General features: G+C 53.5%; 1 protein-coding gene across 1 annotated transcript; it reads left to right on the top strand.

The window, feature by feature from the left end:
- Positions 1-11,224: 11,224 nt before the first annotated feature.
- On the top strand, positions 11,225-23,510 carry ARX (aristaless related homeobox). Its single transcript, XM_047765395.1, has 5 exons — positions 11,225-11,774; positions 13,490-14,369; positions 16,990-17,035; positions 19,885-20,213; positions 22,312-23,510. Exons 1-5 carry the CDS (start codon positions 11,579-11,581, stop codon positions 22,550-22,552), a joined length of 1,692 nt encoding a protein of 563 aa, XP_047621351.1. The 5' UTR covers positions 11,225-11,578; the 3' UTR covers positions 22,553-23,510.
- Positions 23,511-25,763: the final 2,253 nt, after the last annotated feature.

Below are 25,763 nucleotides of genomic sequence, written 5' to 3'. Positions count from 1 at the left end.
GGAGAAAAAGCTATAATACATAATGCTGGCAAGGTTGTAGTAAAACTGATACATTCATATATTGCTAGTGGTGGTGTAAATTGGCTCAACTAGTCTGAGAAATTTTTGGCAGTGTTTCAAAAGAAACTTTAAAATGTTCACACTCTTTTGATCAGGAATCCCAGTCTTGGGAAATTAGCTCAAGGCAAAAATGCAAAAGAATAGTTAGGAGCACCCAGAGTTTCATTATAATGTTATTTGTAAGAGCAAAAACAATTAAAATAACAAAAGTCCAATATGGGGGAATGCTGAAACCACGATTAAGGCTTTGTACTTGACAAGAACCACAGCTGTTCACCTTTTTTCTCTGAGTCCTTTGGCTCCTCCAGCCCTGATCCTCACACAGCCCCGGGTGCTTGTGTGAAATAAAACAACAACAATCCGCAAGGCGTGCTGAACTCTGTAGAACCAGAATGGAATCAGCCCAATGTTTTCTTCACATCGAACAAACTGAGAACGCGCTCCACCTGCCCTCTTTTAGCTCTGCATAAGTCTCCACTCTTTAGCACATTTGCTGTTTATGGTTGCAGCTCCCTCACAGTTTTCTCATCATTTCCAAAATGTTTTCTTCCCCCAAGTTGTGCATAAGCTTCTGTCACTCAGGATGCCCGCCAGGACTCGGAGGCGCTGGGGCCTCGATGTCTCCCACACCGAGCCTGGCAGAGGCCAAATCACAACTTTGCTGAGTGCGAAGCCTCGCCGAGAGATGACCTCTAATTACAAGAAATACATCAAATAGTGATTCTTTTTATTGATGTCAAGCTGCATTTTTACAATGAGCTGTGATCCCAGAGAGCAAGCGTTCTTTCCTGGCCAATGCCCAGCTCCACAAGCTGCTTACAAACTACATGCACGGAGTGGCACTGGTTCTTGAAGTTTTGTTGGAGGGGCCACGAGAAGCTGTTTGGAAACACTGAAGGGGCTGCAGGGAGGGGGGGGTGGGGGGCGGCTGGCAGCTTTGAGGAGGGTGGGAGGTGGAACAGTCATCGTCAGGATTGAACAATTACGGGATGGGAACAATACACCAAATGCTCTAGAGAGTTAAAATGTTCCCTGTCTGATGGCCTCATATTCCACATAATTATTTTCTTTGTGTGCTTAATGACATTTTTAAAGTGTCTTTCATTATAAGTTGTGTTTACAATATAGGCGACCTTTTCCTGTGTGCTTCCATACTGCCCTGTAGTCATGATCTTTGTGTCTGAATCTGGTATACATCTCTTTCGTGGATATTGCTGAGACTTTTTTTTTTTTTTTTTGCCCTTGCAAATCACACTCTCTCTCTCCTCTCAGTTACCAATTTTTTTTTTTTTTTTTTGGCCATGCCTGTGGCATGGAAATTCCCTGGCCAGAGATCAAACCAGCCCCACAGCAGTAATGAGAGCCTTAACCCACTGATCCACCAGGAAACTCCCTATCGTTAAGATTTTTTTCAAGTGACCTGCTTTTCTACAAAAACTTTTTATAGTAGATAGCCAAGGGAGTTCCCTGGTTGCCTAGTGGTTAAGGACCAATCATTGTCACTGCTATGGCTCAGGTCGCTGCTGTGGCAAGGGTTTGATCCTGGGCCCAGGAACTTTTGCATGCCACCAGCATGAGCCACCCCCCCCCAAAAAAAAAGATTAAGAAGGTAACCAAGAATAGAAAGAGGGTGTGATTCAAAAGTCTCCAAGTGTAGTCTCCTGCCTGCCACTAGCAAGCTGTGTGACTGTGGACAAGCCGGATCACCTCTCTCTGACCCTCAAGTTATTCATCTGTAAAATGGGCAAGATTCACAGAAGTAAAGGCTGTTGTCTTGAGCCTGACCTCCTGGATTCACCTTCTGGCTCCAGCTCTGTGACCTGGGGCCACTCTTCCCTCTGCTGCCTGGGGTAACCAACCAACCCACTTTGCCCAGGATCGAAGGATTTGCAGGACTTAAGTGTGAAAACAGGGACCAACTGGTCATTCTCTCTGTACCTCATTTTCCTCGTCTGTGAAACAGGGGTTATAATGAAAGCGCCTTCCTAGGGCTGATCTGGGCAATAATCGGTGTGAAAAGCATTCAGGACCATGTCTGGCAGATGGGAAGCACTCATACGTATCCGCCGTTATTCTCAAGACTGGCTTCTCTCCTCCACCTTCCTCATTTCTTACTTCACCATCTCCTTTTCTCCGCTCTTCTATTTAATAGCCGAAAGTCTTAAATATGAGCATATTTAGTATTAAACCCGACGTGCTGTGAAAGCCTTTGTTCCACTTACCACTACAGACAATATCAATGATGCCTTCAAAATGTTGTTAAGCAGTTTAATACAGCTCTCATTGGAATGTCACAATTTTCAAAGTTATAGTTCAATCTCCCTTTAGTGTAATGCAATAAAAAGGTTACTCTAATGTCGTTCCCTTTACATAAATAACATCAAAATGCTTCAACCCAAAAGCCGGAGCAGAAAGGAGGAGGGTGAGGAGAAACAGGCAACGGGTTGGTCCATGATGAGAAAGATGGGCAGCATTTGCCTGGGCCATTTTCTCTTCCTGTCTTTGATAAAACATTTCCAGGTGAGCGCTTCCTGCGTCTTTTTTTGCGGTGGAAGCGAATCCTGAAGATGGGATGCTTTGGAAGGTGGGGGGAATTTGTGAAAGAGGTGCCTGTAAACAAAACGAACCCTCCAGAAACATGGCCCATCCAGAGAGGGAAACAGCCACTCAACAGGTCCCCAAAGCAAGCTGGACCCTACAGGGACATGAGCGTCTCTGAACAACTCTCGCCTCTCCCTTTTCCCTCGCCATCCAGTGCCCCCTAATACCTAAGTGGGCCGTGTTTCTGGAGGGGATAAAGGGAAGTGGGTAAAAGAAACATCTGGCATCTTCTTTGATGATCAGCCCCTTTTGCAGTTGGCAGAGAGTAAAAAGCCCTTTCTGGATATTTTTGCCTAAGGCCCCAGAATTCAAATCAGGCGGTCTTTGTTTACAGCTTCAGCATAGGGTACACACCACCCTGCCCCAAAGCCAGGCCTGTGACAGAAAGCAAGCAACAAGCAAGTGGCCTAGAATTGATTCTCCAGTGTGGAAACTGTCAACAATTGAATATTTTTTTTTTTTTTTTTTTTTTTTGCTTTTTAGGGCCGAACCCAGAGCATATAGAGGCTTCCAGGCTATGGGTCCAATCAGAGCTACAGCTGCCCGCCTACACCACAGCCACAGCCATGCCAGATCCAAGCCGAGTCTTCGACCTACACCACAGCTCCCGGCAACGCCGAATCCTCAACCCACTGAGCAAGGCCAGGGATGGAACCCTCAACCTCATGGTTCCTAGTCGGATTAGTGTCTGCTGCGCCACGACAGGAACTCCAACAATTGAATTTTCTATTTGTGCTATTTAAGAGAGAGTGTTGGTGGTCCTTTCGTTTCTCAGAAAAGGGAAATTTTACACGTTAGATTATAGACTTGGAGCTATTTATTAGGGAGAACACACAGTGACAGATAACGCCAACTCTCCATTATCCATGAAAAGAAATAAGTAAAAATCACTCCTAGGTCTAAATTTTACTTGAACTGTGGGTTTCAGTCTCCTTTCTTTCCAGCTGTTACAGGATTCTCTGAGCAAAATACATTGGTTTTAATTTCTTCTTAGTCCCTGCAAACCTTAAGCTAGGTGAGAAATAAACAATGGAATGGCCCCAAAGATGGTAAAGGGGGGAGTGAGGAAAGAGAATGAGGCCTAGATCCAAACGGGGTGAGGGAGAGGCTTGGGATCAGTGCCCACCCCAGGAGAATGAGAAATCAACCGCCCAATTGCCCCAAGAAAATACCTCCCCCACTCCCTCAGCCGCAGTGTAATTCCCGGGGTCGGGAACGTAGTCCTAGGCTACTCTTGGGTGCCAGGAAGTGTGCTAAGAGCCGAGTCCCGAGTGCGGGACAAAATGTGATGCTTAGAGGCAGAAACACCATCTGTCACGCGAGTGAGAGCAACCTGCGATTTCCCACTCGAAGAAACCTCTTTGGAATCTTCTCACTTCGTCCCCAAAGGGAAACTGCCTCGGCTGACTTTCGGCGCATTTGCGTCTGAGCAGGTTGCTGAGCTCTCTTCCCGCCACCTTTTCTGCCTTTTCCGGGCGACGGTAGGTGACTCTGGGTCCCTTCCCGCCCGGCCACCTCCCCGCCGCGCCCGCGCCCTCTCTCGGGCGCCCCTGTCCGGCCACTCCTCCCGGAGCACCCACGCCCTCGGGGTCACCGGGGGCGCGGTCTTGTCTCTACTCCCCCGACCCCCGGGAGGTGACACGACGCCGTGGGACGTCCAGGCGCCACCTCAGGGCCCCCAGCGTCCCCCCCCCCCGGCCCCCCGTGGGGGCGCCTCCTTCCCGATGAGGAAACCGAGGCCGCGAGGCCGAGAGCTGCCCTGCGGACGGCCCTGCCCGCGGTGCGGGGTTTACCCGGGGGCCACGTCGTTGCCCGCGGCCCTGCCTCAACAGCCCCGACAGTCCCCTGGGCCGGGAAGGTCCCAGCTCTCTTCCATCGTCGCCTTCCTCTCAGCTCGGGAGCCTCCCCTCTTCCCCCCCGCCCCCGCCCGAGAGGCCGCCGAGGGTCCTCGAAACGGATCCCGGATGGGCTCGAAAGTCTGGAGGCAGAAGCGGACCTCTGGGGAGAGGACCGAACTGCCCCAGATTTGGAGGAGACGCCTGTCAGCGCGTGGAATGCAAGCCCTTCTGCGCAGTTATTTTTATTCCCGGGGCCTTTCTGCCTGGTCCTCGTCCTCCTCCTCTATTTGTTCCCCTTCTGTTCAGCTATTTGTGTTTTCTGATCGGGTAAGTGATTTGCGGCAGGAAATTAGATATCTTTATTCCAGAGGCACTATGGGTCTAATGGTATCTATTCCAGAGGCGGCTCTGTCTTAGTCGCGGGCTTTTTTTCTTTTCTTTTCTTTTCTTTTTTTTTTTTTTAACTTGCAGGTTATTTTGTGAAGAGAACAGAGCGCTGTTCAGCCTCGGCATCTTCCCTCCTCCCTTCAACACAACGCAACTCTTAATTAAACATGGGACACCCACACCTCCCTTCCCACAGGACCCCTTCCATCTGCTCCCCCCCACCCCAGTCTGAAATACCAGCCTTTTATGGGCAGAGAAAGCCTCGTGTTGAACTTCCCAATTAGCCAGACACATCGCAAAATAAGAGACTCTAAAGAGCTATCACTCCTATTTGGAGGCTCTTCCTTCCAGGCCTTACCTAGTACGGTTTTGGTGGCCTTAGTGTGACTTTTAAATCTTGCAGGGCTGAGGACACGAGACCGCAGACACTCAGGTCCTGAGAAGCATGATCTGTGTTTTGTGGTTGATGGGTTAGGATTAATACTCATTACAAAAGAAAGGTAAAAGTTCGGGATCGATTTGAACTGGGACATTTTCATCTTTGTAAAAGGCTTCAGGGGTAACGTTTCACCAGAGGTTCTAAGAGCTTCAAGAAAAGTCCTCCTTTCCAGGCAGAACAGTCAAGAGGGTTGGACGGGAACCTTGCATTTCTCTTTTCTCCCTTTCTGGCCACACCAAGAAGGAGGTGATTAATGAGCAGTAGAGTACTGGAATCTGAGGGTCAATGATTTTCTGATGCGAAGATCGGGATGCCTGGGGTGGGGGTGGGGGTGGGGGTGGGGACTACCGATTCCCGGACTGTCGCTGAGTCGGCAGCCATCAAGCCAGAAGCTGGGGACCCCAGGTGGAGGAATCACAGAGAGGAAAGTGGGGAGTCATCCAGTCAAAAAAGGGAGAATCCTAGAATCAGAACATGGGGTATTCTAGAGTCGGAAGGCCGGAGGGGAATCCTAGAGCCAGCTTTAGGAGGTGCCACAGGGACCGATTTCACATAAAAGAAATAGCAGAGTAGCTACTTTCAGATGACCCCTCACTAGGGACCGAGGAATATGAGGGCGCAGGCAGCCAGGCCTCCACCAACACCCCACAGACAGCGGATTCGGCCTTCCGGCTGGTGGTGCAGCTTCCGCACGCTCGCCTTCGCGCGCCACCCCCAATTATTCCACTTCTCGGGCCAGTGTTTCCTGAGGTTCGCCAGCAAGAATCCACCCAGCAATTATCTCCCCTCTCGCGCTCATGGGGGGACATTAACCACGAACGCGCTGGAGAAGAAAGGTACAGATGGGTCTTTTATTGCACACTTGGAAATGTTTCCAAGGCTTTTGTTTTCTTCTCCCATTCATTCCTGCCGGATCACTGGGATCTGCCAACTTCAGTCCCCAGAGGCTGCGGTGGAAGGGCCGGGCGGGCTCCGAGCCCCCGCTAGGGGGCGCACTCTGGCCGTGGCGCCGAGCCGAGCGCGGGAGGGGGCTCGGCTGCGAGGACAGCGACAGCCAGGGTCGGCTGGGCCTCGGGGCTGAGGCCGGCGTCGGATCCCTCGCTGCTCCCGACCCGGGCTCCAACCCGCTCCCCCACCACGTCCCGGGGCGCCGAGAGCAGCAGCTCCAGAGTAAAGGCTGCACGGGGCACAGCTCAACCCTGGACGTACACGGGGTCCCGCCGTCCCGCGAAGGAGAGAGGAACCCAGGTGGCGGTCATTACAGGGCGCCAAGTTTCCCTCTCGGATCTGGAAACCTGGGGGACGGGTGAGGCAGGACAGGTGGGCTCCGGCCGAGGGGCCCGGGGTGACAACTCAACCACTTGCTTCTCGCCCGTGGGAAGGGACCGTGCCCTCCCCCGCCCCCCGAGGACAGACGTGAGGCGGTGACCGTCTTGCCTGGCTTTGTGCTTGGAGCCAGGCTTGAGAACGCCCCGGTTAGCCGCCTGGATGGATGATTGGAGGGCGGCGGTCCTGTTTTCCCTGGTCCTCGCTCCCCGGGCCTCTTTCCCCAGGCTGCTGGCAGGTAACGGAAAGCGGAGAAGTTTGAAAAGAGGGGGAGTTGCCCTGACACAGTAACCACACCCACACGGTCAAGTCTGGAGGGCTCGGCCGTGGTCCTTGGGACGCTGCTTCCCAACAAACCTCTCCCAGCCGAGCCCTGACGGTGGAATCCCCGGCTCTGGCGGACCACACGGCGAAGAGGGGAGAATTAGCAAACGCCAAGGAGTCTCCCCCGGAAATCCAAGTTCTCAGCCCCTCTGGACCTTTCCATGGGCTGCTCTTTTGTAAACACATCAGCAAACAAACACCGTCCACAGACAGATCCCCGCAGCCGTGGGGAGAACTGAGGCAGAGGTAGGGAGTGGAGGGCAAGGAGCGGGCAGAGAAGGTGAGGGGCAAGTGCTAGGCAAGCGGATTATGTTACATTTCCTCCTATTACCAGACTTCCCGGAGGAGAGACCTCGATTTGTGCATAAAATGCATACCCTGAAGTGGATAAGACTCTGAAAGCGGCGTTTGAGGAGGTTAACCTTGACTGGTTGGAGTTAAGGGGAGTTGGGGGGGGGGAGGCAAATATTTCTGTTTGTGCCCTCCGGCTCTTCCCAGCACCGGCTGTCAATCCCGACGCTTGTTATCCTCACAAGGCTTCAGTTTGTTTGCCTGATCTCAGCAAGGTTTTCTTCCACAAGTAGAACTATAATTGCTATAATTCTACTGTATCATTTGGATCATTGCAGTATTGTTGTTTTCTCTCCCTCTTTCTCTCCTCCTAACACTGCAATAACGCGCTCCAGTGTTAAATTAGCAGGTTGCGGAAGACCTTAAATGAATGAAAGTTTGTTAAAAAAAAAAAAAAAGAAATTAAATAAATAAACCAGCAAAATGACTTGGCAAAGGGGATATCGCATCACAGAGAATCCTCGAGTGTAATCAGGACTTATTGTCTTCCCTTCCAATGGCTTCCAAATTGGTCGCCAGACTCCAATGAAGTTTATTTCTATTGTTTAAATATATGTTTTGAAGAGGTTGAACATAATTTAAGGGGACCTGAGCCGTCCGGTGTGGCTGGGAGCCCATTACAGCTTTATTTATCTATGTGTATATTGCACAATAAATTAAAACGTCTCGAATGAAAAATGTGCAAGGTTAACTCTCCTCCAAACATTTTTTTCCTGGATAATAACATCTAACTGCCACCCCCTTATCCCGCATTTCTTGCAAATATAATTTTAAAACTACAATGTAGAATTAGCTCTCACCACAGAAGAGAAAGGGGTTTCTTCCATTCGCCTCTTCTAGGTGATTATTATTTCCCGTCCTGGGGACAAGCCTCGTTTTTCACCATAAACAACAGTTTTGAACACTTTTGACCCTCACTTCCGGCCATAATTGTCATTTTTATCTTAGTGATTGATTTTAAAAGCAGATGAACTGCAAACCATTGTTTTCCTGGCGGCCCAGGAACAGAAAACCAACAGTTACAGACCCCAAAGATTAGAGGAGCCAGGGGAGTTGTGAATAACAAAGTACAAATGTGAATAATATTATCACTAAAATGAAATTACGTTTGATGAGTGGGTAAAAGAAAGTGGAGAAAGTGAAGTGGAAAGTGTCATCCAGCTGACAGCGTAAACATTTAATTGGCTAAACTAAAAGTTCTTTTATACATAGTCCTACAGCCCAATCCGGAAAAGTCTACCTACTCAACAAATCAACTAGATTCTTCTTTGATACTAGAGGCATCATTTTGGTTTTTAAAATAACATGTTAGGATAACATACATATATCTTCAGCCTATCTTCTGATCAGACACTGGAGAGGGCAGCAGATTGTCTCCCCACGGCTGTGTTAGAAAAGTTTTCTGTTTCTGGTTTTTTTTTTTTTTTAATTTAATCTTTCAGGGATGGCAAGAGCCAATTGTAGAGACTGAAGTTGGGTGTTGAATTGTGACAAAGATCATTTCAGGGCTGCTGGCTGTAAAGGGAGCTGGGTTGGGCCCTTCTCCCTGAAGTGAATGGATGCGCCTTCCCAATAGCGTCCTCACTTGGGGAGATTGATAGAAAATACCAAAAATAAACAAGATAAAAATAACAAGTAAAGATAGTTTTCACCAGGTTTCCCAAAGAAAGGCATTATATTCCATTAATAGAATTAGATTTAATTCCAGGGGTCATTAAGTCAGAATCAGAAATTCTATGTTAACCTCCCCTTTTGCAGTGGATGATTAAAATTAGAATACACCCCAGCAGAAAGTCCGACTTCTTTTTTAAAAAAAGCAGAACAGCTGCAGAAGGGGGAGGAGGGGGACGGAAGCAAAGAAATCTTCCACCGAGAGAGTTGAAACCCCGTTAGACTCTCAGAAATGATTTGTGCGTTTGTGTCTTTTTTTGTTTAACACGATCTTCTTTGGACTCATTTTCAGCCCACTCCCTGCGTGTGCAGGAGTGTGACTCTGAAGTCACGGAGCCACCCGCAGCCGGGTCTTGTGGATTTCCGACGCCGGGCCCTCTGGGGAGGGAAAAGTGCCTCCGTCTCTCCTAGCGATCAGCCGCCCGGACGCCCGCGAGGGTCCGCGGCTGGAGGCCGGCTCGGAGGAGACCGACGCGTCTCTCCGCCTCTCCGAGACCCGAACGCGGGGAGTGGGCTCTCTGGGCCGGGGAGGGAAGGGGGAGGGAATCGGCGAGCAGAAGGTTAGTTTCAAGCTGAACAGAGTAGTATAAAAACACAGAACTGTGGGTGAGGATGGAAAAGGAAGAATACAAGAAAGGGAGAAGATCCCAGGTGCCTTGGAACCGCAGAGAGGGCTTAAAAGAAAACCAAATGTCAGAGACAGCTTGGCTTCTCCTTGGCCCCCCAGTCCCATTATCCAAGTACAGGAAAAACTGGTGAGACTCAAACCAAAAACCAGAGAGAGACCGAGGCAGACCCAGAGATAACCTTTCCCTCTAGGCGTTAATAGTAATAATATCAGCATTAGTATTAACATTATTAATGTGCCTGTTCCTAACCCTTCATCCCGCTCCAGTTTTGTCTTGAAAGCTCCTGCCAAGCCAGCCCGATCTGTCTGCCACCCACCCACGAGCATCCAAGAGTTATGCAGATGTTTATGGCTGAAAAAAAAAATCTCAGTTATGCATCCTTGTATTTTTAAATACTGACTGTAAGTGATTCAAGTATAATCCTTTGTAAAACGCGTTTCTCTTTGACACATTGAAGGGGTTGAGAGAGGAAAACCCGGCGTGGATTCCCCCTCCCCGGCCCCTCTCCCACCCACCACCCTCGCCCCCACCGTGCCAGCATCGAGGCCCCTGGCTGTCCCTCGGGCCCTGCACCCAGTCAAGGAGGGCGTTCGTGCTAGCCACTCGTCCAGGCTTGTCCCAACTTCAGTCCGAGTTGGGTCTCGGTTCTCAGCGCTGGACGCGCAGCAAGCTGTTTGGGGAGAAACTGCGCTCTTTTTCAGGTTTGCTCTTTGGCCTTTGCCGGGGTGGGGGTGGGGGCCCTCCAGGCCAGGAGCGTTCAGAATTTTAGGCGCTGAGACTCGGTTGAAGGCAAACCTGCGTCCCTCCCACCCAGGAGAGCTCAGGGCTCGGGGTAGGTTCTGCTCCCTGCGCGCGATCTGAGAGTGTCCAGCCTCGGGGTGATGGCCTAACCCACAGGGGCGAACTTGTGGGCAGAAGAGGCAAGCGAGTCCGGAGAGAAGGGGGAGACTCCCAGACCTGTCCCCAGCCTCCCCCGCTCACAGCCGACACGCACTCGCCTGTCCCTTTCTGCCCTGTAGATGCTTTAGGGAAGGCCGCCCGCCTTTGGCAGGGCTTTGTCTTTAAGGGGACTTTTCCCAGAGTTGAAGACGAAGGTGAGAGAGGTTGAGAGACGCTACTAACCAGAGAGCAACCGCTGGGCTCAGGGTGAAGACTAACAGCTCAATGCGTTGGGCCGCAAGAGAAAAGTGGACGCCCCAAACGGCAGATGTTTGCTGGCGGCCCTCACCCCGGCACCTCCGAGGCCCTCTGGCCTAAAGAGAATGGCGATTGAGGACCACTGAGGTCAAGGCGCTGTCCTGGGAGCGCCTCTGAAAACGGCCAAGTCGGCGCCACGGCGATCCCAGCCTCAAAGGCCTTGCCTCCACGGGAGCGAGGTCCTCCGGCTGGTGGAAGGGGCGCACGTTGCCCAAGAGGCACCCACAGGCCTGACATCCGAATAAGCTGGAGCTTAGGGCTAGCCCTGACGGGTTAAAGGAGGAGCTACGGGAACAGGATGGAGAAGCGAGAAAGTTATTAAGTTAAAAACAAAAAAGAAAAAGAAAATTGGCTTGGGCGAGTGCCTGTTGCCCCCCCCCTCCACCGCCGGCCTTTCCCGAATCCAGTCCGGGCTTTGCGCGGAGCCCACAGCCCGGCGCAGCCCGGCCTCTGGCGAGAGCCAATCAGAAGGCGCCTCTCAGCACGTGGAGGAGAGAGACTCCAGAGCTCCGTGCCCGCGGCTCACTACACTTGTTACTGCTTGTCCTGAGCGCGGAGAAGGCGAGCTCCGGCCGCGGGCAGGGCGGGAGCCGGCAGCCAGCGACCGAGCGAGGCAGAGAGGCACAGGGATCGCAATAATATCTATTATAACCAGCTATCTAACTTCACCCCCCAACACACACCCATACATCCCACCCGCCCCGAAAGGCAGCCAGCGGCCCGCTTCTCTGCGCCCGGGGGAAAAAACCCCAGCCATGAGCAATCAGTACCAGGAGGAGGGCTGCTCCGAGAGGCCCGAGTGCAAAAGTAAATCTCCAACTTTGCTCTCCTCTTACTGCATCGACAGCATCCTGGGCCGGAGAAGCCCGTGCAAAATGCGGCTTCTGGGAGCTGCGCAGAGCTTGCCCGCCCCGCTGGCCAGCCGCGCCGACCAGGAAAAGGCCGTGCAAGGTAAGGCTGCGCTCGCGAGGCACCTGGAAAGGGTTCTGGGCACTGGTTTGGATGTGTGATGTCTGGGGGCCGGGGGCCCGCGGTTGTCCGACTCGAGAGGGAGGGAAGAGGAACAACTCTGAGGCCTGGTGCCTCCAAGAGCGGTAAATATCTCGCCAAGGGGCTGTCTCTCCCTCCCTCTCTGCTTCCAGAAAAAGCAGAGACCAAGCTTCGCTTCAGGGGCCCTTAGGTTCTCGGCGTTGGTCCTTAGGTCGTTTAAGTGCGCCCTTTGGTGGCCTTGAGGGTGCTCTGAAGAGGGGCGGCAGGTCAGAAACAGCAGGTGCCAGGTGGGCCCTTGTAACCACAACTTGGTGAAGACAAGAGCCGCAAGAGCTGTGAATGGGAACTCCAGGCAGAGTGAGCCTTGGCCTTTCCTCTTTGGACGATTTCTTTACACGCGGTGTTCTGCTTTTTTCTTCTTTTTATAATCGTAGATTACTTGTGACCTTTTAAACCCAAGCTTTGCAGAAACCATCTCCCTGGGAGTCCCCAAATGCTCCTTACTTACTGTATTTGAAGTGTATGAAATGTGCGGCTTCTGGGTGCTATTTTTTTCTCTGCTTTGTTAATTTTTTTTTTAAAAATAGAGTTGAGGTGTTTCAAAGCTCTTTTTTTCCCTAAAATTAAAAATTCCAGAACAACTGTCGTTTTGCCCCGAACCTGTTACACTCAAGTTTCGCCTTGAGCTGGCTGCAGAGGTGTCGCACAGGGAAAGAATTGTTGATTTCTTTTCCAATCCGTAAACCAGCGGTCCAGCGGCAGCGCCACTTGGAAGACAGGAGCAGACAGCGGAGAAGGGGTCCTTTAAAATAAAACTGACTTTTTCCTTTTCTTTTTTTAGCCTGCAGTGGCACCTCTGCCAGGCGCTTCCTCGAGGGGAAGGAGCGGCCTGTGCCTATTGCACCCCTTCTGCCCCCACCCAGGCCTTTCCAAGCCCATTTTCGCCAGGACGATTTTTCTGGGCGAGGAGCCTCCGGCCCCTCCTGCTAGGGGCTGTTGGGGCAAGGCCTGGACTCAGGGCCACTGGGCCGCTCCCCCAACCCCTGCCGGGGTCCCGTGCCCGGCAGCGCCCCCTCGTCAACCCCCGCCCGCGTGGCAGAGCCGAGGGCACAGGTCGTGCGCAAACTTTTCAGGGTGGTGATTTTTTAAAAGTTGTTGAATGTTTTCAGATTCCCCACCACCACTCCGAAATGGGAAGTAAAAAATGTGAGAGTGCAATCGAAAGAAAAAGAGAGGAAGAAAGAGGGAAGGAAGTAGGGTTGTGGAGCGCACAAGAAGAGAAAGGGAGGAGATGGAGAGGAGAAAGATGGGGAAAGAACGGGAGAGACGGGGAGAGAGGAAGAAAAAAAATTAAAGGAAGGGCGAGGAGAGGAAGGGGTAAAGGAAGACAGGAACTAAAAGGACTAGTGGAAGGAGAGGAAAGGAGGAGGGAAGAAATAAGAAGGAAAGCCTAGAAAGGGAAGGAGAGAGAGGAAGATGTAAAGGAAAAGAAAAGCAAGGAAGGTAGGGAAGGAGGAGAAGGGCGTCTGGTGGCCATGGGGTGGGTGGCTGGGTGGCTGGGTTGCCGCGCGCGGGGAGGCCTAGGCGCCGAGGGAGCGGCGGCAGGCCTGCCTGGGCGGCGACTTGGCGGGGACGCTCGGCCGGCCAGCGCGCTGACCGCTCTCCCTTGCCCGCAGGCTCCCCCAAGGGCAGCAGCGCCCCGTTCGAGGCAGAGCTGCACCTGCCGCCCAAGCTGCGGCGCCTGTACGGCCCGGGCGGGGGCCGCCTCCTCCAGGGCGCCGCGGCGGCGGCGGCGGCAGCGGCTGCCGCGGCGGCCGCAGCGGCCACGGCCACGGCGGGTCCGCGGGGGGAGGCCCCGCCGCCGCCGCCGCCGCCGACCTCGCGGCCGGGGGAGCGGCCGGACGGCTCCGGGGCCGCCGTGGCCGCCGCGGCAGCGGCCGCCGCGGCCTGGGACACGCTCAAGATCAGCCAGGCGCCGCAGGTGAGCATCAGCCGCAGCAAGTCGTACCGTGAGAACGGGGCGCCCTTCGTGCCGCCACCGCCCGCCCTGGACGAGCTGGGCGGCCCGGGGGGCGCCGCGCACCCGGACGAGCGCCTCGGCGCGGCCGGCGGCCCCGGAGGTGCCCCGGCGGGGAGTAGCGGCACGGGGGCCGAGGACGACGAGGAGGAGTTGCTGGAGGACGAAGAAGACGAGGACGAGGAAGAGGAGCTGCTGGAAGACGACGAGGAGGAGATGCTGGAGGACGACGCTCGAGCGCTGCTCAAGGAGCCCCGGCGCTGCGCCGTGGCCGCCACCGGCGCGGTGGCCGCCGCCTCCGCAGCCGCCGTGGCCACGGAGGGCGGGGAGCTGTCACCCAAGGAGGAGCTGCTGCTGCACCCAGAGGACGCCGAGGGCAAGGACGGCGAGGACAGCGTGTGCCTGTCTGCGGGCAGCGACTCGGAGGAGGGGCTGCTGAAGCGCAAACAGCGGCGCTACCGCACCACTTTCACCAGCTACCAGCTGGAGGAACTGGAGCGGGCCTTCCAGAAGACGCACTACCCAGATGTCTTCACCAGGTACGCGCGAGGGGTGGTCGGTGGTCACGGCGCCAGAGGCTGGAGGGTGCGAATGGGCCCGGGAGAGGGAAGGCGGTGGGGCAGGGGCCCTGGCCTCGGGGCAGGGACTTTGCTCCTGGACCCAACCCAGGGGCGCCCTCCCAAAGGCACCCACCCCTGTTCACCAAAAAGCACTCCCTCCCAACCCCCCTACTCCGGACTTTACGTTTAGACGGGGACGATTTTTTCTGTTACCTTCCCGAGGCCTTTCCATTTTATTTTTGTCAAATGACAAGTTTTAGTTAGAGAAAAAGACACGGGCCTCTCTAAAGGGCGCCCGAACGCGCCACCTTGGAGATTTGCGCTCCCCAGCGCACCCACCCGGGCCCCCGGAGCGCTGCGGTCCCAGCCAGGTCTCAGGCCAGGCTCAGGAAGCGCTGCCAGACCTCGCTGCCAGAGCTAAGCAGCGGCTATTTTTGGCCGCTGTGTGGTGCGCTCGCCACCCCCGCCTGATGCCCCGGGAGCCTGGTGGGTATCAGTTACTTGGTTCGCAGTGGAGCTGGAGCCCGTGCCTGCGGAGAAGCCGTGAAAAAGATCCAAGTTCTGTCGTTTGAGGACTCCTGAAATAACCCGAGGAAGTCAAAACTGGGCAGTGTTTGGTACTGGTATCTGCACAACAGTGGGGGCACCAACCAGAATCATCGCTGTCCGCTCTCCCTCCAAACACATTCAACCCAGTGTCGGTTTAATGTACGCGGGTTCCCAGGGGCGGGCACTGATTGCTGGGAGCCTGGCAGGCGGCAGATGGAACAGCTGGGGGAATTTTTCTCTTTGGACTGGTGGGTGTCCAACCCGGGTATTCCGCCTCCACTTCCCACTCGCCCAGGTTTTGGGGTGAAAGATGTGCCTGTGAGAAGACTGGACCCCTGGGCACGGGCTTATTCATCCTGCCTGGGGCTCAGGCCCTGCTGGGGGCCTTCCTCTCCCAGCCCAAGGCTAAGGTCTGGCTCCCGCGAGGAGCCAGAGGTAGGGCAAACTTCCCCCAACAGAGAGGGAGAGAAAGGGATAGGTATCTGCCTGGCGTCGGGCTTGTCAAGCTCCAGCAGCGCCTTCGCAGGGGACGTGTGCAGCTTTTCAATGTGCATTTTAGTAGCGGAAAGCTGCCCGCCCCCTTGAACCGGAGGAGAAATCGCTTAGCGCTCAGGAGGCCTGAGCCAGCTCTCTAGAGCAGTTGGTCTAGCAATTAATTGCCAAGCTGCCTCCTAAGAAGAAACGGAAAAGAGTAGACTGCATATGGGGCCAAGGCACCAAACTTGATCATCCTGCGCTAAACTTGGGTCTCCCCTGTATCATGCAGTTCCCTCATTATTTTTTTAAAAGAAGATAAATTTTAAAATAACTATGTGCTATCAAATAGCTACCTGGCGGACCTGCTTTTTTCGCATTTATCACACACATGTAATTCAAAAGGAGAAAATCAGGTGGGGTCGCTTGGCACCCAGGTCTGCCCTTTTTTTTAGGTTCTTCAGGGGAACCAAAGTACACGAAGAGGGGCAGCTCCTCTTCGGCACCCCATGCCCACCTCTTTCTGACCCAGGGGGTTAGTTAGAGCCCCTTGGCTCCCGCCCCGGAGCCAGCCAGGAGTGGGGTTTTAGGGTTTTAGATTTGCTGACGTTCACTGCAGCAGGAGGCAGCGGGGGAAGCGCTCACGGGACCGCTTTTCCCTGAGTCCTGAAGTTTCAGGTGTGAACCCGGGGGACTGCCAGCAGTGCAGACCCGGGTCCCAGGCTGGTGCAGCCCCCGCTCTTTCATATTAACGAGCAGAGAGCCAATTATTCTCCGGCGCGCTCATATTTTCGGTAAACAGGTCGTAAGCCGTTTTACAGCATCTTAATGGTTTCCTATTTGCCTTAATTGTCGCAGTAATAACTGCAATAACGGGGTAGGGTTTCAGTTAAATTGACTTCCTCTGAGATGGGCAGGGTTTGTAGTGGGCACTGGAGTCAGGAGGTGCACAGAATTTTGTTTAATCGAAAAATTACCCCACTGAACTCTTAACAAGCTTAACATATCTCCAGAGGGTAACGGGGAGTGTGACCTAAGAGGGTGAGGGAGGGAGGAAGGGGGGGAGAGATGGAGGGAGAGACTGAGAGCTGGAGAGAGACAGAGGGAGAGAGAAGAGACAGGAAGAGGAGAGGAGAAAACATTTTTTAAAGAAGGCAGAGAGAAACCAAGTGGCTGAAAGAAGTGTTTTGTAGTCAAGTGCTGAGTTCTCCCATTTACTATTAGGACAAAACAGGGTATAAGCTCTGTGTGTGTGTGTGTGTGTGTGTGTGTGTTTCTTGTCTAGCTCTGGCTAGAGAGAGTGAGAATCTGACTTTATGGACTTAGAGACTCAAGAAGCCACCCCTGTCACTCTTGCATATAATACACTATAATAGATAAGACCCTATTTCTGGCGCTGTGCTGTGTTTTTATGTTTTCAGTCAAATAGCAGGCACTCCAGTGGCCAAGGGATGGTGATGCCCATGTGTCTGGGGTGAGATCCGAATGGAGGAGGCTGCCAGCCAGGGAAAGGTGGCTGACAAGGGGCTTGCTGGAGCCTGCAGTGACCTCCTGCCTGTGTGTTGCTTTCTTATAGGGAGGAACTGGCCATGAGGCTGGACTTGACTGAAGCCCGGGTCCAGGTGAGCTGCACAGCAGAGAGGGAGGAAGGGAGGGGTGGTGGGTTGGGGGGGAGAGCCGGGGAGAGATGGGTTGATGGACTGGGGAGTTGTTGAGAGACCCCCCCTACCTAAAATGAAGAGAAGCAGAACTAGAAAGATAGACCCAAACACTCACACACAAAACGAGATTAAAATGTGAAGACCTGGGAGGTTGAAGGGGAAGGGTTCTGGGCTCGGGAGCCTTGCGGAAGGAGTCCAGGATCAGAAGAGGGGTTTCAGGGTCCCCGAGACTATAGTTCGGAAGCCCCCCAGGGCCACCGCCCCTGTAGGAAACAATCTGTGAACTGACTTCTCCTGATTGGAATAATGGGATGGAGCATGGATTTGGTTGTTAGACAAATCCGCTCAGCTCCAAGCAGGTATTTGGCTGCGATTAAGTCTCCAATCGGGCTTCATAAAAGCCCACTTAGTGCTAGAACAAACAGGGCCATTTGAAGGCAAAATGCTGTTTGATTTCCCCTCCGCCCGCACAAGGAGCTGGCTAATGCTATTTGATTTCCCATTTTTTATAGCAATGAGCCCACATTGATCTAATAGGGAGTGAGTGCAATGCTATTAAAGGTGTTTGCAGCCCCATACCAGAGTGCATTTCCGAACCCAGGCCTCATAACCAAAGAGACGATCAACACTGGGCAGCCCCAATGGCCAACAGAAAACAGATGTCCCTGGGTTAGGAGCTGAGTGAATCACTTTACAGTCAAAATCAAGCGCTGATAAAGCACAATAAATTCCATATGGCTCATTTAATACACAACAGCTTCTTGCATTAGAGGGCTAATGATGAGGCCTGTCCCCTCCTTTCTGTTGACACATTTCTCCATTGTCAAACAGAGATGTGACAGCAACTCCGCATTTTCAGCTCAGGGGAACGAGTCGTGGGAAAGTTAAATAACTTTTAAAAAGAAAGAGAGCGCCCCCTCCCCTTCTCCTCTCTCCCTATTCACTGGAGAAGATGTAATTAAGTGAATATGAATTATTAGAGTCCTTTCGTTTACCTTTGGGGGGCCTCCGAGGTATTAATTCAATAATGAGGAATTGCAGGGGGACATCTTGATAATTGCAGTTGAGCCGGCAGAGCTGATCGTCTGTAAAAGGTTTCCACGTTCTTTGAGGGCATTCTGCCTCCACTGTCCCCGCCTTTACTCCTTTCACTGCCATCAAGGAGTGGCGGATATTCTCGTCTAGACAGATTTGGATACACAAAAGCTGCCCACCCAGCCTGGTCTCATCTAGTCTTGCTTTTTCAAGTCTCTGAATTTCCACACTGGAGTGTTTCTGCAGGGCTCCAATAGGTTATTTGAAGGCTGTGGAATGTTACAAGCGGGCCCCCTTTCCGCAAAATTTTAAGTCATCGACCAGCTTGGATTCTCCATTTGTCTTGCCCTAGAAGTCAGACCAAGTCCAGATAGGGGTGCTAGTCACGACCGCCCCCAGTGTGTATATTTGAAAAGCAGAGATGTCTTAAAATTTTTTTAAACATATTCCCCTGGGATAATTTACATTGTATTTTAATATAACTGTATAGCCCTGGAGTTCATTCTTAATTTCTAGACTTGTGTGCCGGCATAAACCCAGCCCTAAAAATATTAATGCCTTCAAGGGAGAAGGCGCATAGCTTCCCAGCTGTGGGTGTGATGAGCAGGTCACATAAAAATAATTTCATGCTCCTGGGAGTTATTTTTAGACTATGGTAGCTGCCACATTTCAGGTAACGGTCTCTACTAAAACTGCTTTCTATTAACAATTAGGAAGATACCTTGTGCTAAAAACCTCCCCCAAGCCTAGAGCTGTCTCATTTCACATGAGCGATTTAAACCACATCCCCAGAAGAAATAAAGAAATAAAGGACCTGTTAGCTCTGAAGATGTACACAGTCTACAGGTATCGAGCACTCCGGTTTTTCTGTGCCCAGGTATTGCTGCGTACCTGGTCCACGCAGTCAGGGCCTTCCTAGGTGAAACCCAGCCCTGCCTAGAGCCATTGCAGATAGCAGGCTGTGTCCCCCACACTTCATTTCAAGGAGAACTGACCCCCTAACGTGTCTGCCTGTTTGCTAATTACCACAGGTATTTCCTCCCTCCTTCCCAGCTCTCCTCAAGCCCCAGAACTCAGAGTAGTGCTCGAAAATGTTCAAAAAATATTTCTAGAAAGATTCAATGAACCACCTCCCCGATTCTCTTTTCAACACAGAGCAAGGATTGTGTCAGCTCTTGGGTAAACATGAAATGGGTGAAAATAGCTGACTTGCAGGAGAAAGCTGATGTGCATTCTTCTTCTGGTGGCTGCCAGTTTCCCCATGCTTTATTTAACTCATTCCTCATCACAGCCTTAAGAGTCAAGTTTTATTATCCCCATTGTACAGATTAGAAAACTGAGGCTTAGAGAGGTTTAAGTCTTAAAGACACAGCACACAGCGGCACAGACATTTAAACCTTGGTTTCCTCACCATTAAACACACCAAACCACTTTTCTTAAACTTGGAAAGGAACTAGGCTAGTTGAAGTAGCCACTGTAAAGAGTTCGCTTGCCCTGTGTTTCCTGCTGGCTTTAAGTTTGGGGGCCCTTTTACCGCCTCTCTGGCCCCAGCCCCGTCCTTGAATAAACTGAGGCCAGAGCTGGGTTGGGGCCCCAGTGGAAAGGAGGGAAGGCCCTGGGCGGTGCGGGATGGGGCGCGGGGAGCGGGGGTGGGTGGGTGGGAAGAGGCGTGGACGTGCCGGAGTGCCCGCTGGGCCCCAGGCCCAGAGCCCAGAGCCCAGAGCCCAGAGCCCGGAGGCCGTGCGCCAACCCCAGCCTCTCTCTCTACTTTGCAGGTCTGGTTTCAGAACCGTCGGGCCAAGTGGCGCAAGCGGGAGAAGGCGGGCGCGCAGACCCATCCCCCGGGGCTGCCTTTCCCCGGGCCGCTCTCTGCCACCCACCCGCTCAGCCCGTACCTGGACGCCAGCCCCTTCCCCCCGCACCACCCTGCGCTCGACTCGGCCTGGACCGCCGCCGCCGCAGCCGCCGCCGCCGCCTTTCCGAGTCTACCTCCGCCTCCGGGCTCGGCCAGCCTGCCGCCCAGCGGGGCCCCGCTGGGCCTGAGCACTTTCCTCGGAGCCGCCGTGTTCCGGCACCCGGCCTTCATCAGCCCTGCGTTCGGCAGGTAACACGCGGCCTCGGGGAGTCTGTCTCTCATATACACACAGGCTGGGGTCCAGGGAGCAGGCCGGAGACGGTCAGGGACTACACACATCTTTCCTCTCTGGCTTTACCTCAGAGATTTAGCCAAAGAAAACAATCTCTAAGTTTGCCTTAAACAGTGTGGATCTCAAAGGGAATGACTTGGGACTGAGGCAATAGCATCAACTGTGGAAATTGGGAGTGTTCAATGAAAGCCGTAAAAGTACCATTTGCAGGCAGCAGCAGTTCAGGCCATAGACGGTATGAATAAGTGGGTACAGGTATAGGCCACAGGAACCAGGGGTGACTTTTCAAGTTTTGCAAAAGTCCTTCCTCATGCCCCAAAGCCTGGCAGTCAGAGGAACACAGCTCTGGTCCCCACAAGAGTCCCGGAGCCACGGCCTTCTGGGTGCAAAAATTTCTTTTCCTCCAGACTCTTATCTTCCTTGTCATTCAGCTGACCTGCAGCCAGCCATACCCCCAATATGTGCAAGCCCTGACACCCACAGAGGCCCAAGACAAAGAGATAAAAGAAACAGTTCATCATATGTTATAACTCCTTTTCTTTAAATGAACATCGAATGATGAAATTAAAAGTCTGTATAATCACACAGACAAAGAAACAAAGGAGAGATGTATTAAGTTGGAAAGTGCAGTGAAAATAAAATTCAATGCAGCTTCAATGATCTCTTTTGGGGAGAACAAAGAAATAATAGATTGATCCAACTGTGCAGCCACTTAACCAAAAATCATCTTGGAGAAAATTTTCAAAAAAGACTCAAAGCGAAATTAGTCTTTTTGTAACAAACTAATAAACAGAAAGTACACTGAGGTATAGTGACTCAGTTTACCTAGTGAAACCAAGGCATGTTACGCCCCCTCCAGGCCACATTTTATTTGTTTCTGGGGAAAAAAATTAAAGGCCTATATCCATCACCCAACACCCCCTCCTTTTCCCTCCTCTCAAGTGACTTGTAAAAAAGCTGGCAAACCAAGACTAGAGAACCGGGCTTCGAGATTTGGAGAGGCTGGAAGAGGGTTGTGGTGCGGGTAGTGCAAGAGGTGGAGGGTGGGCTTAAGAGAACCGAGCCCAAGTGGAAGCCTTGAGTTGGTCTTACAGGGGCCGGTACCCAAAACCCTGGGGGGAAGCGGCGGATGTAGGGGCGGTGTGTGTGCGCGGGTCCGAAGGATCTGCTCAGCTGCAGGTCCACAGTGCAATGCAAAGGCGCCCGGTGGAGGAATCCAGGCGCGTCCTGGAGGCGGTGGCGAGGACTGGAGTCCCAGGCTTGGGCTTCACCCGGCGCCGCGCGAACCGGGTTCACGGGTCCCGAGTGGGGGCTCTCTGGGACAAGAGGCAAGGGCGCAGGGAAGGCGAAGACGGGTGGGGGGAGTGTCGCCACACTCGGGCGTGGGACCGCTGGCAGGTCAGAGCCGCCTGGTGAGCGGAAATCAACTGGCGGACGCGCCCCCCCCCCAATGGTCTTTGGCCCGGTCCGGGCCGGTGGCTAGAAGACCAGACCGGCAAACAAGACCAGCTTTTCCAGGGTGAAAGGAGCCCCTGGCCGGGCTGGGAAGGCGCCCTAGGGAGTACCAAGTGCAGCACAGGTCTGGATCAGTTTTGATCCCACGAATCCGGTCTCTCTTTTTTCTCTTTGTCTCGCCTCTTTTTTTTCCCCTGGCAAATAGTATTACAGGCAAGCGAAGCCCCTGGTCTGAGACTACATCCCCTGCTTAAGCGAAAGCACAGAATCCACGTAGTTGGGCGGTGGGGGTTTTGGGACACGAGGCCTCACTCTGCCCCGACTGTGGACTTCAGGAATATCTGGCCCCTTGGTCTTCCTGCCCCCTCCCCCTTTGTTGGGTCCCTGCTCTAGTAAACCCTGTTGGAGCGCCCCAGCCTCCCCCTCCTACCCCGCGCCCAGCTACTCCCCAGCAGCCCGCCGTGGCGGCGGCGGCGGCGGCAGCGGCGCCCTTTTGTGCCCTCTGCTCCGCAGGGGAGAGGTAGCGGGAAAGGCTGCCCGAGGCGCCGCGCGCAGCCTCTGGGGCTGGGGCGGTGACCACGCTGTTTGCTCTCCCTGCAGGCTCTTTTCCACCATGGCCCCCCTGACCAGCGCGTCGACCGCGGCCGCGCTCCTGAGACAGCCCACGCCGGCCGTGGAGGGCGCGGTGGCGTCGGGCGCGCTGGCCGACCCTGCCACGGCGGCCGCAGACAGACGCGCCTCCAGCATAGCCGCGCTGAGGCTCAAGGCCAAGGAGCACGCGGCGCAGCTCACGCAGCTCAACATCCTGCCGGGCACCAGCACGGGCAAGGAGGTGTGCTAAAGGCTGCCCTCCACTTCGCGCCCCGGGCGCGACCCGAAAGGTCACCTCACTCAGCACCACTCAAGACCAAATGGAAACAGAGGACCAGCACACTCCCGAGACGGCACTGAGAGAGCGCGGCCGCCTTTGCAGCAGCCTGGACGCGGGCAAGGCAGCCCTTGGCACTACCGGACGTGGCACCTCCTCGGCTGGCCGTCCACACGCCCCTGCCCCTGTCCCTGCCAACCTCGATCCAACTCGAAGTCCACTCTCCTGTTCTTACTTTACTGAAAATATCGGGGAGGTTTTCTCCTTAAGACGCCTGGTATTGAAGTTAAAAATTTTAAAAGTCCAACCTCTCTCCCTCCTGACACCCCACTTAGCTTTCTTTTCTTTTTCTTTCTTTTTTTTTTTTTTAATAGGATTTTGGCGCTCTAAGTTGATTCCCCCCAGCGTGTGCTCCGGAGAGAGCCCAAGGCTGGGGAAGCGAATGCGAATCTGTAAGATAGCTAACAGTGCACTTAACGGAAAGGGGCGTCTTGTTCTTGTTCTCTTCTTTATCATACACCAACCAAGGTTTTTATATCAAACCAAAGGGAAATACTCTGCTAGAATATGGACTGTTGAAGTCACCAAACTGTGATTATTGATTCTGTACATACCATTGTTATTAAAAAAAAAGAACAGAGCTTTGTATATTTGAAATGTTATAACGCAATTGCACTCAGCGTGGTATGGTAAAAGTTTGTCCTTCTGTAGATTCTTACTGTGTTGTAGATACGGTAGGGTTCCTAGACAAATATTTATGTACTCAAGCCCTTTATTTAACTTATTAACTGTAGATGCTTCTGAAACCTTCAAGATAAAAGCAATGGTACAGTACTTTTGTGTAATGTGTAATTGTTATCACTTTTCCTTGCTATCTAGTGGAGAAGTGTCACGCTCAAAATAAAAAAAAAAAGTTATATGTTTAACAAAAGGAAGTGTGAATACTCTCTAACAGGCGCCGAGGGGGACAGTAGAAAGGGGCCCCCCAGAGGGCGGGGGCAGGGTGGGCTCCTGCTCCCCAGCATCTCCTGGATTTATCTGTGTTTTCCTGACAGAGGCCCTAGGTTTGAATCTGACCCTCACCGAATCCAGGTTTCCTACGAAGGTTAAGATTGCTGCCGCGGTGCTTTCCACACACACACACACACACTAAGGCTCTCCCTAGTCGTGCCGCAGAGGGAGCCCCGGGGGCCTGGGCCCCAGAGGTGGGGTGCGCTCCAGGGTGGGTGGGTGTACCTTAGGCGTTGTCGATGGTGAGGACGGATATTTGAAGCGAGCGGGAACCTTGGCTCGGATGGCGGCGATAGAAACTGTTCGTAGGAAGTGCACAGTCCTTGATGACAGGTAATGGCAAGAGCGAGGAGCCCAGGCGCTGGCTTCCGAGGGGGCGGGCTCCACGGTACACGCGCGGGGAGAAGGGTGTGTGTGTGTGTGTGTGTGTGAGAGAGAGAGAGAAGAGAGAGAGAGAGAGAGAGAGAACAGTGATGGAAAGGCAGCGAGGGGTATCCAAGTGGCAGATCTTAACTCGACAAATGTCATTACATCACTTATCCAGGCATTGGGAAAGGTATATACTTAAAAAAAAAAAAAAATCTAAACAACTCAGGTTTTCGCGAGGAGACCCAAACAGATGCGCAATCTGCAACCCCCTGGGCGCACCCCCTACCCGCTCCGGCGACGGTAGCTTCTCCCTCCCTCGGGTCCTGCCTGCGCCCCTCGGGTGACCGCTCGGTGTAAGCCCGCCCGCGGGGGCCGGGTCTCGCCAACGCTCCCAGGGTGATGGGAAAGGGAAGAGAAGCTTAATTAGTTTCAATTTGCAGTAATTAGCGCGCCGGACCTTTGGGGAGAGGGGCAGGAGCGAGGCGGGGAGGCGCGCCGCGGCGTGACTAGCGCGACTCTGGGAGCCGGTGCCGCCGCCCCGCCAGGCCGCGGGCCAGTCGGTCGCGGCAGGGGGCGCGGGCGCATCTCCGGGCCGGGCTCGCCGGGCTCCGCGCGCGCTTTCAGGCTGCGCCCCGGAGAAGGGAGGGCTGCTTCCCTCGCGGCCTCCGGCGCAAGCGTGCGCGGCCGAGGGGCAGGTGCGGGGGCGGGCAGAGGTCAGCGGCGACTCGGGGGTGGGCGACGCGCTCGGCAGCTGCCGCGCTCCGGCCCAGGCGTCCTCGGCTCACCCGCCCGGTGGAAAGCCGCAGCCCTCCCCCCACCCTCGCCCGCCGGACACCTTGGAGAGGGCGCACCGGCCGAGGGGGGCTCCTCGGACCTCGGCCGTAGGGTGGCTCTCACCGCCACCGCGCCCCGGCCTCGGACTCAGGAGGGCGGGCGGCGCGCGCAAGCAGGGGCCCGACGCCTCGGGGGAATAGGCGTCAACGACCTCCGCTGCGCCACGCTCTCCTTTCTCTGGGTTGCCAGGTCCGGCGGGAACTTTCTAGGACATCCCCCGAGATCTGAGTGTCTCAAGCCTCCAGACTCCACATCTCCTGGGGTGAAGGCCGATTTTCTGGGGTAGGCTGGGGTACTCAGGAGTTTGGGGTGGAGACCGGGGAGTGCAGAAGAGCGAAGAAAAAGGCTTTTTTTTTTTCTCCCCCCCCCCCCCCCCGTGGTCAATATCAATTTTCTGTCGATTTTGGCTTTTTGTCTAGGTAGGGCTTTTTTCCCCCCTCCAGGCTGCCAGTTGGATGGTATACGAGAAACAGTACCATTCTTCCTGTTAATGAACTCTTTTTTAAGTCATTTTTTCTCATTTGACCCTTCCATGGAGCAGAAGCAAATTGCGTGAAATTACCTCCAAGGATTACATTTATTACTGGCCAATGAGAACCCCTCGCCTTGTTTTACAAACTCTTAATCCTATGTCATTCTGATGCCGCAAACAAGCCCGGTCCTGGGCCTCCTATTCTTTCAACTTTCCCCAGCTGGAGGGACCTCATTCTGCACTTAATATTCCCCATAAATATCACACGCTAAAGACCCCCTGACTTCCAGCAAGTCCACATTAAACATGTGACATGTCACGCATGACAAACTCTGAGTATCTTTTCAAAGCAGCATTAAAAGCAAAGAAACCAATTTTCTTCTCCTTCCAAACCTCCCCAAGTGCTGAATGATGGGGATTGGAAAGAGCCACTGGAGCGTACTTAGGGGGATTTTATGAGATTTTCCAGAATGATTTAATCTTATTGTGAGCATTATT

The sequence above is a fragment of the Phacochoerus africanus genome, chromosome X (genome assembly GCF_016906955.1).
Source record: "Phacochoerus africanus isolate WHEZ1 chromosome X, ROS_Pafr_v1, whole genome shotgun sequence".
Taxonomy (NCBI): Eukaryota; Metazoa; Chordata; class Mammalia; order Artiodactyla; family Suidae; genus Phacochoerus; species Phacochoerus africanus.
Note: the sequence above shows the minus strand (reverse complement) of the source record. Positions and strands in the feature narration are given on the sequence as shown.

Bases quoted from the DNA above. Each gene is read 5' to 3' on its own strand.
- ARX (XM_047765395.1), top strand. From the start codon at position 11,579: ATGAGCAATCAGTACCAGGAGGAGGGCTGCTCCGAGAGGCCCGAGTGC. The intron at 17,036-19,884 runs GTGAGCTGCACA...TCTACTTTGCAG, and splicing joins TGACTGAAGCCCGGGTCCAG to GTCTGGTTTCAGAACCGTCG. The intron at 20,214-22,311 runs GTAACACGCGGC...CTCTCCCTGCAG, and splicing joins ATCAGCCCTGCGTTCGGCAG to GCTCTTTTCCACCATGGCCC.